At 38.8% G+C, this 12,715-nt stretch overlaps 1 protein-coding gene across 1 annotated transcript in view; it reads right to left on the reverse strand.

The window, feature by feature from the left end:
- Positions 1 to 4,672, reverse strand: part of TG (thyroglobulin) — a 186,108-nt gene extending 181,436 nt beyond the window's left edge. Inside the window, exon 1 of the mRNA XM_075211467.1 lies at positions 4,609 to 4,672. Within this exon, the coding sequence (XP_075067568.1) occupies positions 4,609 to 4,672 (64 nt within the window). The remainder of the gene's footprint in view (positions 1 to 4,608) is intronic.
- Positions 4,673 to 12,715: the final 8,043 nt, after the last annotated feature.

Here is a 12,715-nt window from a genome sequence, read left to right on the forward strand (position 1 = left end):
TTGGGGAAAACCAACTTCCTATCTCATACATCCCCTGGCCCTATAAGTAAGACTAACACCACATCCCTTTTATATCACCGAACCAGTAACATCCTGTCCAGGTGGTGATTTTGATACAGAGAAATGAAAAAATTCCATCAGACTTTTTACATTTTGTTGCACAATAATAGGTCACTTTACGGACACAGTAGAGAACTGATAGTTACCTCCAATATATTGGTGATATCCACAAAACAACTGTATGAGTGTGTGACAGGTACCTCTTAGACAATATAACATGTTTTTTTTCCATACAATGCCATCTGTATTTACTTGACAGCAAAGTGTAGTCATTATTTTGCCAGTTGACGGAAATCACATTAAGAAGAGAGTTATAAAAACAGAGGGTCTTATCTGCGGATTCTTGTATGGTATCATGACAGTGAGCAAAAGCAGCCAATAGGAGGAAAGATATGAAAACCCCTAATAATATAGAGGTTAAGAAGAAAAAGGGGGGTTTCTATCGCACAGATTAGAGGAATAACCCTCTATTACTTGGATCCTAAGAAAATTATTATCTCACGTAGAGGGGTGCTACCAATAACACATATAATATGTTCAAAAAAGGCTAGATACAGGGTTTCCCAAACCCAGTCCTCAGGGCTCCCCAACAGTGCAGGTTTTCTGGATCACATGTGACATAATTAGGACCACCTGTGGATCTGTTACAATGTGTCAGTCAGTAATGAATACACCTGTGCTCCAGTAAGGAGATATGTTAAACCTGCACTGTTAGGGAGCCCTGAGGACTGGGTTTAGGAAACCCTGGGCTAGAAGTTATTTGTGGTGCACATTAATTCCTATTCATCGATTGTAGGGACACAACATGATTTAAAATATAACCTTTATTAACAAATATATATAAAAAAGTCTCTTTAAAATAGCGCGAAATATAGTGAAAATAAGTGAATCTAGTGAGTTTAAACTCTGCATGGGCTTTGACTTCTATTTGTTAATTAGTGACCACTGCAGGTTAGTTGCCTTATTGGGGTATCAGTGCCAGATTCCAACCCAAATAATACTAGCTATTCTATATTCCTTTATGGTTCAATTTTCATTATCGAGATTATAAAAATATATAAAGAGTCTACCAAATCGCTCACTATGACTCTATTATTAAAGGTAGCTAGTGGGTTAGGAATACTGGAATACACATCTCTCAAGAAAGTAAAACAAAATTGCAATCAACCCTACTTTATGGTAAATACACAATGGGTCTAATTTTTCCAGACACGTATCTGCCGATTTTGAGTGTATAGTGCGCAAAATCACTCTGCGCATCACCGGAACCAGACCAACCTCCAGTGAGTACAGCCACGTTCGCTCTGTCTTCATTCATAAAGGACAATTACTGCTGCCTATGATTTCGGGGAAGGAACGGGGCTGGGAAGGGGCAATTGGCCGTAGTCAATTTACAGTGAGGGCGTGCCACACTCAAGCGCATACAGCTGCCATGGACATAGCAAGCTTTGGGCATCTCAATGGTTTTTCTGCCGTATCTCTTTCTCTAGTCACAGGGCTAGTCTAAGTCCTAAGTACTAAAGATGACGGCTGTGTATGCATGCTATAACATGTGTTTGCAATCAGGAGCAACTGTAAAAATGAATTTTATGTTCCGTAGACATTAATAACACCCTAATAAATGTATTTCATGGTAAGAAAAAAAACACAAAAATTTTTTTTTAACTGTTTTATTATTAATGCCTATGGGTCTGATTCATTAAGGATCTTAGGCATGAAATTTCTTACTTAAGTCTCCTGGACAAAACCATGTTAAAATACAAGGAGTGAACAATAGTTTTCTATTTTGCATATAAGTTAAATACTGTCTGTTTATTTATGCAGCACACAAATATCAACATTAAATTTCAGTGTACAAATAAACTAAAGTATTTGTGTGCTACATGAAACAACAGACAGTATTTAACTTATGTGCAAAATAGAAAACTATTCTTCACCCCTTGCATTTTAACATGGTTTTGTCCAGGAGACTTAAGTAAAAAATTTCTTATCTAAGTTCCTTAATGAAGCAGGCCCTAAGTTATTAATTGGTGACATCAATTTTTTTTTCTGTGCGTTCTTTTGAGAATTTATAATCTACATAAGCATTGGACGTATCCTGCAGCGTCTTCTATAGTAAAGCACAGCAGACCTACACCCAAATCATCAGCACACGTATCTTCTGATCCATTCCTTGAATTCGGGAGTACACAGAGCTGATTAAGGGCATTTCAAACAAAGTGACATTGCTCTCAGTGAGCCTGAGTCATTAAGAAAAGTAGAGCAAAAAAAAGGAGTAACTTTGCACCTTAGCAAAACCAAGTTGCATTGGAGATGGAGGTAAATTTAAAATATGGTGACAGATTTATAGTTGGGGTAAGGCATGTCCTAGATCAACTTTAAATTTCAGTTTGAAAATAAAGCTATCAGGTATTTCTGTGCTACATGAAACAACAGACAGTATTTACCTTATGTGCAAAATAATAAAACTAATTTGCACCCCTTGCATTGTAACATGGTATGTTGAGGAGAAAACTTTTGCTTTACTTTCTTTCCTTAATAACTCAGGCCTAGTATGGCCGCCTTGATGCATGTGGTCCAATGTGTTCAAACTTTGTGATTTAGTTAATGTACAAAAAAGTCTATGCAGCATAGTATTCACAAACTATATAGGTAATAAAGGGATTTAGTTCACACTGTCCTGCAACTTTTACTAAATACATTGCTTTAATTTTCTAGCATCCTCTTGTGCTGTCCAGCTGTGTATTTAACTGAACACCTCTGTCTGATGATATAACCGATTCGGTGGAAAACCAGAAAGAAACCAGAAATATAAGACAACACAATTAGTTAAAATCTCAGAAGGGCTAATCCAACTGTTAATGTCACTCTCAAAAATAATAATGAACACTTGTGTATATATATTATTCTAGTAAACATGGAGTTACTTACTCTACTTTGCTGTTGAAATTATAATATGTAAATCAGGGAGGTGAAGCGACTGGAAACGGTGGGTAATTATGTTAAAGCTCTGGGCACTGAACGGAAGCCCACATATTGTATCGCCAAACCATGGAACACACAATTATTTTCAAATAACATTTTGGAAAGTTCACCAATGTTTTAATAAATATCATTAGACCAATGAAACAAATATTACCGGTATCTATAGTAACGGTATATTACCATTTGATACCTAATTGATTGTTCATGAGCTACATGTATTTAATAGAAGAGATAACTAAAATGTGTCCTAATTATAGCAAACAAAATCTAAGTGTAGAAAATAGCTGCAATATAAAATTATATGGGGGAACATTAAAGCTGTATTTTGTTAGTCTTCTGAACAACATCCAAAAACCCTGTCAACTCCAAAATATGTAGTCATACCAACCATAGGAGCGGAGTGTGATTAATATTATGTTCCTCGTTCTCCATATCTTATTCTATTGTCTGTATTTTCTACATAACGGCTATAAACGGCCCCCTCAATCTGCATAAAGTGTCACAAATAACACACAAAGGTAAATGTATCAAGCTGAGAGTTTTCCGTCGAGTTTGAAAATCCAAAAGATTCTAGCTATCATTTATTTAGTACATTCTACAAAATGACAGCTAGAATCTGATTGGTTGCTATAGGCAACATTTCCACTTTTCAAACCCGCCGGAAAACTCTCAGCTTGATACATTTACCCCCACAGTGTGGAGACCACAGACACTAAGGGAGTGCTGCCTTCCCAAACACACTGCAACATTCACAGGTGAGCAAGTAAGGTCAATTCCTTACTCCATGTCATTGGCTGCCCTGTACCATCATCATCATTTATTTTTATAGCGCCACTAATTCCGCAGCACTGTACAGAGAACTCAATCACATCAGGCCCTGCCCCATTGGGGCTTACAGTCTAAATTCCCTAACATACACACACACACACACACAGACTAGGGTCAATTTTTTAGCAGCCAATTAACCTAGCAGTATGTTTTTGGAGTGTGGAAGGAAACCGGAGCACCCGGAGGAAACCCGCACAAACACGAGGAGAACATACAAACTCCTCACAGATAAGGCCATGGTCTGGAATTGAACTCATGACCCCAGTGCTGTAAGGCAGAAGTGCTAACCACTACGCCACCGTGCTGCCCATAACCATGCTATACTGTCCCATTCCTGGCTCTCATTTTTATTGAGATATATTAAAGCCTCTACATATTGAACGCTTGGTGGATCCAAGTTCACCTTCAGTCAGCTTTGTCACTTCCTCCCCCCACATATCTTTAATCTGCCAAGCCTGAAAAACTTCCAAACTTCTGTCAATCACTCTCTTTACTACTTAAAAGAAAGATGTAACAAAGCAACAACAACAAAAAAAAAAATACAAACTAGAAGTCCTTGCTGAAAAATCCAAAAGTAAGCCAGAATGATAAAGTAAAAGTTATAGAATCACTTGTACAACCTTCAGAAATAAAGTTGTGTGATGGTGGAACAGTGGACAGCTTGGTCCTCAGTTGTTACATAATTTTTTTGATTTTTAGTGGAGAGTATAATAAAGACTAATAGTATTCTCTTACCGGCTACTGTAGCAGAAGCTATAGAGATAATGGAAATGAAACTGAGAAGGAACAGCTGGGCCATCGTCTTTGTATTCTTGGCCCCCTCCAGAAGAAGCCAGGGGGTGATGATCCTGCTCCGAGCCAGACATCATGTTTCAACTTATATACCCAGGTCTGTGGAAGGAGCGTTCTGCAGACTCACTCAGTGACGCACCAGCCTCACTCAGCTGCTTACTGGAGCAGGGAGAGACTGTCAGAGTAGAACATTATTTCTACATTTACCCACCAGGGCAGGAGAACTTGTCCAACATACAGAACATGGACACAAACTGCAAACCCCAGAGGTTTAGATTGTCAGTTCTGATACATTACTGTTACAAATAAGTTGTTCTACAAAGAAATTACATATTTGCAAAAATGGATATCATGCAATATTTATTAGTGTGTATTTTCCCTTAAATTATGTAGATGCTGTAATGGCATGACGAACAGTAATGGTAAGCAGCTTGCAACTACCCAACTTCTGTGGAACTAAAAGTCCTAACATACTCTAACATAGAGCCACAGGTCTGCCTGGATTTGAACTGTGATGTAAAGAGGGTGTAGAGAAAAGGGAAGAATTACAGTTATTAACAAATAACGTAATTCTGGTGAGTAAAGCATAACCAAAAGGGACTGCATTGTAAACACTGTATGTCAAATTAATCATTTATTTTTCTCTGTAAGTTAAATGCAGAAGACATCAAAGCAGAGCCCTGCTCTCAAAGTGTTAATGATATAATTCCATGTGTAAAATGTGAAATACTGTCCTGTGTTACAAGATAACATTGTCACCTGTGTCAGCTTCCCCTGGGGTGAGCTATGTCCTAGTACTGGAGTGGTTTTTGGTACATGAATAGACCTTAAGGACCCGCCTAGCATGTGGTCTTACACAAGAAGACCACATAATGGTTTGCTTTATTGTATATAGACAAATATAAATCAATTTCCAAAAAACCACTTATGATCAATATAATTAGTGATCAACTACATATTCCCAAAGAGCAAGATGAAGAGCAATCCACATTTCAAAGAAAGCTGTCTGTCACGCAGGGAATGAGAGGAAATGAGCATAAGATCAACTAATCCACTTGTCCTATGCATGTGTGATATCTGCAGATTGGTGAATTTGTATTATATTTATTAATTCTAAAATTAGGTCTGTGTGACCCTTCCCATGAAAGATATGTTACATTTTAGCATTGGGAATTATACAGTGAAAATGTAAATAGTGGTTGTAAAATGTGTCACAGGCCTCCCCTGGAGACCACATCCCTGTAGGAGCTGAAAGGTGGAAAAAATGTCTTTAAAAAGAGGAGATACTGACAAGATATTGTCAGTCTTTTTAAAATCCAATTAACATTGATAAGCTGTCCATCTTCCAAGCCAATTTCTCTTGGTGCAGATTATACAACGCATATGTAAGTTTATACTCTAAAACTGTATCCTTATATTTTACATGTTTTGCTGTGTTTGTTATGTCAAATTTTTTAATTGTTTTTATAACCTGCAAGTGTAACTGTACTTTTGTACAATAGATTAAAAATGTAATAAATGCTGTCCTTATTGCTCTAAACAAATTCCCTGTCTGTTTAGAAGTTGATTGCTTGGCTGTGATAACCCGTTAAATACTAGTGTGGGATGCTGGGCAGGCCCCCATGTATATGGCACGTACCGCCAATGTGTTGTGGCCACGCCCAATTTTACATGCTCTCTGATTTGGTCCCTATTTCCCGAAAGGACTGTGTTGGGAGGGATGTATTATGCATAAAATGTTTTAAAAAAAAAAAAAAAAGCATACATACAACATGACAGTCAAGCATTACATATTGTGTTGTAGTACAGCTGAAACTCATACACCATGAAATATAATTCATGCATACATTATAGCACAACACATAACACACAGCATACAATGTATCACCCTATGTTATTTCTCATTCATATACAAAAATTGAGTACATACACTTGCGCTTCCGTTCATGCCCATAGATGTTCATAAACCAAATGTGCTATTCATAATTGGATGGTATTCCTCGCTTAGGACTCAGATGTCATCATATGAAATGTGTACATGTATGGAAAAACACAAAAAAACATACAAGACCACATAGCGTATTATGTAAACATATGATCTAATACTTTCAAGTCCACCACCAGAATGATAGTATGTGTCAGAGTCCTAAGATATGTTGTTTTTCCTCACAGCACCACACTCGTGATATCTTCTCCTCAAAGCCCCTCTCGGGTATATGCTTACATCTCCATAGAATAATTTGCGCTTTTCAAATCCAACCTCCTCTTCCTCATACAAACAAATATGGAAAATGTCTCCAGAAGAGCGATGGGGCATGGAATATTTTGCACAAGCTCAACAGATTTCGTTTACTCTTCTAACATAGGTGGTATAGCATAGATGTTCCTTTCCATGGGAAGTGCTCACAGCATGTGCTGTGAGCACTTCCCATGGAAAGGAACATCTATGCTATACCACCTATGTTAGAAGAGTAAACGAAATCTGTTGAGCTTGTGCAAAATATTCCATGCCCCATCGCTCTTCTGGAGACATTTTCCATATTTGTTTGTATGAGGAAGAGGAGGTTGGATTTGAAAAGCGCAAATTATTCTATGGAGATGTAAGCATATACCCGAGAGGGGCTTTGAGGAGAAGATATCACGAGTGTGGTGCTGTGAGGAAAAACAACATATCTTAGGACTCTGACACATACTATCATTCTGGTGGTGGACTTGAAAGTATTAGATCATATGTTTACATAATACGCTATGTGGTCTTGTATGTTTTTTTGTGTTTTTCCATACATGTACACATTTCATATGATGACATCTGAGTCCTAAGCGAGGAATACCATCCAATTATGAATAGCACATTTGGTTTATGAACATCTATGGGCATGAACGGAAGCGCAAGTGTATGTACTCAATTTTTGTATATGTCTATGTGATTTTGAATTAGTTGTGGAAATTCTAGAGTACACACGCGGCTGCATGCCGAAGTGGAGCGCCTGATAGAATTGATTATCTATTCTATATATACGTTTATTTCTCATTCACCCCACTATTCAGACTTTACTAAGCACAACAACATTCCCAGCAACGCTCAGGCTGTGTGATGGGAAAGGGCGATAGGGGGAGGGTGGGCACAGCTCTGAAGCTTTATTGCAGATGGGTAAATAGAAGGGGAAGAAGAGTGTTAGTCCGCTTCTTCCTCAGGACTGTTTAGTTTTGAGTAGTCTCCAAGCAGACTGTAAATGAGCCCACAATAGCCCTGAACCACCATAGACCCTTCTCAATACATGGGAGCCATAAAGCTCCAGGCCTCCTGGATGGCCCCATAGGTGTGTGAAAGGCTGTTACTGAGTGCACTGGAATGGTTTTCATGTTTCTTAGACCGAGGCTAAACCATCAAATAAACTGTAACACTGTTGTTTTTACTGTATGATTTTAATCAGTTTTGCTCATTTGGCAATAAAATATTTATCATTGGGCGCCTCCTCCCTTTTTTTCAGTTTAGATGATTTCAGTCTGCGAAGTACAGGTAATGCGTTTCATGGTGATGTCACCGCACAGAGCCATGCTCCCATCACATCACCAACACTAAGGAACAGCAGGGGACAGCATCACCGGACGAGGGATGAAAGATGCAAGATGCGTGCTCAACCTAATTTAAACAGCCTTGTCTTTGAATTGTCAGCTAGTGAGGGAGGGAGTGGGTTTAATTGAAATCCCTGGGACAGCTGGTATTTTGTTTGTGGACACCAGGTAAAATAAAAACACTAAGAAGCCTGGTCATATGCAAGCTAATTGCTAGTCATATAAAACTGCAAATATCTGTTTGTAAATGAATTCATAGTAATAGTTTCATGTGGCCCAGATGAACTCCGTGTTCAGCCATGTGTTAAAACCTCAAAGAGGAAGGCTAAATTAATGTACCTTTTTGATTGTTTCTAAAATTTTGCTCTACCCAGAGCGTATTTAATGATAGAGAACTCCCAACAGGTAGTTACAGATAAGCGTCCTGTACCAATTTATGACGGGTCATAGATGTTGAGGCCTCAGAAATCTCTCTTTACAGTTATATTAATAACATCTGTGATCTCTAAGGACAGTGATCTGCGACCAACAGACACCCCGACTTTGGGGCCAGAGCAGCTGGATTAACTGTGAAAAGGGAGATAAGGACACAGGAAAATGTCATATCATATTTTCAATATATAAAATATCTGCATTACAGGCATCATGTTTATCATGCAAATGAAGGGAAACTTATGACCTGTTGTATGGAGATAAAGTTATCTTTTTTGACCCATGTAAAAAAAACCTGACTTGAAAGGTGTATTGAACAGAAGTCATAAACAACTAATTTGCATTTACACAGACTTTCTAGTTCTGACATCACAGGAAAGTGGGCTGTGGGCTACTTGCAACAGTGTTCAAATGTCCTGTAACTGTAGCCAAGTCATCACTTCATGGCAGCCCATTGCATATGGAGAAGTGTCTTTTTATTTCTGCCTCTCATTTCTGTTGTTTTATCCATTTTTATTTTAAAAGATTGTATTGCATTATATATTTGTATGTCATTTTGTTAATTGTTTTTATCTTAAGCATGTGGATTTATTGTCAATATTAAATTACACTTAAGTTCAGGTCTCGGTGTTCTTACGAAATCACATGTCAAGCGTAACTTTTTTTTAGAACGCAACATAGTTGAAACAGGGGCAATCGTTTGGTTTATGATAACTCTGGGTCAGCGGAGATCATTTGGTTTACGATAACACTGATGAAAGTAAATTGTAAAAGATTAGCAAGGGAGAACCGAAGGCTTCCTGAGTGAGTGTCAGATTTTCACAAAAACGTTGGTGGCATAACTGATAAGACAAAGTTATTGTGTGGCATAGAGAGGAAAAGCTTTAATCATTTTTAACAGACCAGGTGGTTGTTTTTGATTAACCCTTTGTCACACACTAGTCTTGCAGGCTCAGGTGAGTGCTGAATCGTGACAGGCCTATTTAGTAATTATTGATTTTTTTGCCCCATTAATTATCATTTGTCATCACAACGATGACAGATGACATTTCAGGGCAATTTAATAAACATGTCTTGTCTGTGGGATGAAGTGGAATTAGCTATTTGGGGTACAAATCCACCACCTACCGATTTACAACAACCGTGGGACGACACATTGTCACGATGGGCTATGGTTATTATAAACTTCTCATTGAGTCCATATTCCAACTTTAAGGTTGGTCTGAGGTCAAATGAGGGAGCATCTCACTATTAAGTAGAGATCTTGAAAAAAGTGGCCACTCCCTTTGATGTTCTGCTCTCTCCTCGGCTAATCTCTCCCCATGCAGTATCTAAAGCATTAATCAACAAACGAAAGGGAATTGTATCAGTTTAAGGCAGGTCTAAAATGCCAAACCTCAAGGGCCACTGAAGGTACCAGATGGCCCACAAGTAATAGATGACCGTCTGGACTTTATTTTCCATTTAAGTCTCCACACCTGTTTCCTCCCAAACATTAAGGGGTGCACCTATGATGATGCAAACTAAGGGAGCAGAAAGCGGAAAGATCATTTTCAAGCTGCAACTTTTCTTACTGTAAAAGTCTGATTTAATGGTTTGTACTATGGTCGGACAAAAAAACAATAAATAAAGTGTTATTATGTCTTTCATAGTGTATACTACTTGTGTACAACGGTTTAATGAAGTTTGTGTAAGGCAGAGCTCTCTGAAGAATAACTTGTGTAGAAGATTCAGTCTTGCAAGCATTTCATTTTTGTGGCCCTCTCAATCTACCGTACAACAATTTTTTAAAAAAATAATAATTATCCACAAGCAGGTCAAATCTTGTCCCCTCCCTCCTTCGGATCATTGCCAGAATCCACCCTTTCTCACTCAGGACACCACAAATTACCCTTGACCATTCTCATCATCTCCCACCTTGACTATTGCAACCCTTATAGTAATATATACACTTTTTTTGTCATATACATACTTGGATAGAACCAGCTTTTTTTTAAAGTTTCCACTACCCACTCTTATTCTAGGAGATTGTAACATCTCCATCGACAACTGAACTCGCACTGCTGCCTCAAACATCCTAACTTTTACTTCATGGAAAAAAATTTGAATCCAATGCAGACTTCCCCCAATAAAAATGTATCCTTCATCTCCTTGTTCCCACTGAACTACTCCGTCTCCAAAACTTTCCTGCACCCAGTTCACTGCATCAACCCGTCCCTGTCAACTGGCACATTCCCCTCAGTCTTCATTCATGCTCATCTCTTGTAAACCTAACAGAACCATCTCTCTACCCTACTCTGTTCCTGAGATACCGCCCAATTTTCTCCTCCCAGTTGCTTTGAAACTATATGAGAGGCTCATATACAATCGCTTGACCCACTTTCTCCTCAATTACTCCATTTCCAATCTTCTATAATCGGGCTTCTACCCTCACTAATGGGACCAAGAATATACAGTGGGGTCACTTCTCCCTGCTTATCCTCACTATTGCTTTTGATAGTGAAGAACCCTCTTAACCTTGACACTGTCCGTCATTAAAGCATTGTTTTATCCTGGTTCGCTTCCTTGGGGTATATCTACTATGCGGAGGTTCCGTAGAACCGTTTCCCGGCGCGTTGAAGGCATTTTTTTTTTTTTAAATGGCACTTTTATTAAAAACAAAGGCCAACTCTTGATTGTTTGTCGGCAGTATTGATCGACCACTTTATTCCATTTTCTGCATTGTAACCAGTAATCACTGCTATGTTTGTTACATGTTCTTCTAAGAACTCAATAAAAACCTTTTTCATATAAAAAAAAAAAAAAGACAAAGCCCATCAGTTTTTGTCTTTCAGAAAATTGCCATTTGAAGAAAATGCCTTCAAGGCACCGGCAATCGACGTAACAGCCTCATAGTAAAGGTACACCATAGTGTCTCTACTTCTGACACATCCACACACTCCGATGGAATCCCTCATGGCGCTGGTCCTGCCCTCTGCTTTTTCACTCTTTATACTCCCTCTCAATAAACCATTATGTTACCCCTTTGGCTTTCACCATCACCACACTGGCTACACTAATGGGCTTTGTCTTTAAAAAAAAATGCCGTCAAAGCGCTGGGAAGCGGTGGTTCATAGTAAATACACCCCCAAGACTTACACCATGCTGCTCCCCTCTTTTAGCACTTCCTACCCCAACTTACCAGACTCTCACCCAACCAATCTTTCAAGAAATCTCTCTCTAAACCCAACTTTCTGCTATAGCTTAATCCAGGCCTGTCCAACCTGCGGCCCTCCAGATGTTGTGAAACTACAAGTCCCAACATGCCCTTCCAGCTATCAACTGGTTGTCTACTGGCAAAGCATGCTGGGACTTGTAGTTTCACAACATCTGGAGGGCCGCAGGTTGGACAAGCCTGGCTTAATCCATCCACACCCAATACTACTCCCTCTGCATAGTCTACCAGCTACAGTCCCACTAGATCCTATTGTCTCAGTATTACCCTCTCGTTCTAGATTGTAAGCTGTCAGAAGCAGGACTCACTCTACCCTCCGTCTCACATCTCCGTCTCACCTCCTTCATCGGTCTTATATATACTTCTTCTGTTTTTATGTGATTTCTATTTTGCCTGATTTGCTAGTCTGACTGTCTAATGTTGTTGTTTTAGGACACCTAACAAATATACGCCGATGATGAACGTAAGAGATGAGATTGGTACCAGTCGAAGCCTCCGTAACGGAAGGACTAAGCCCACTGCTACAATTCCACCAACATGACGTTGATTTGGAGACTGATTTTATATGTATATTAATGTATTGTCAGACTGTGAGATGAAGGGTCCACTAGAATAACTGTACATAATGTAAGTACCTACACACTTTAGTTTGCAGCATTGTTTACAGAGGTTGCACTGAGCACTGAACTGCAAACTCATCCAATGACGCACACGTTTACTTTCTAAGATCTTGAGCCGTTACTGAAGCGAATGAGTGATTAAGGCAGAAAAAGAAGGTCAAGTTTATATTTCTACATAAAGCCAAAAAGAAAAGAGACACACACAACA

This window comes from Mixophyes fleayi, chromosome 5 (assembly GCF_038048845.1).
Source record: "Mixophyes fleayi isolate aMixFle1 chromosome 5, aMixFle1.hap1, whole genome shotgun sequence".
Lineage (NCBI taxonomy): Eukaryota > Metazoa > Chordata > Amphibia > Anura > Limnodynastidae > Mixophyes > Mixophyes fleayi.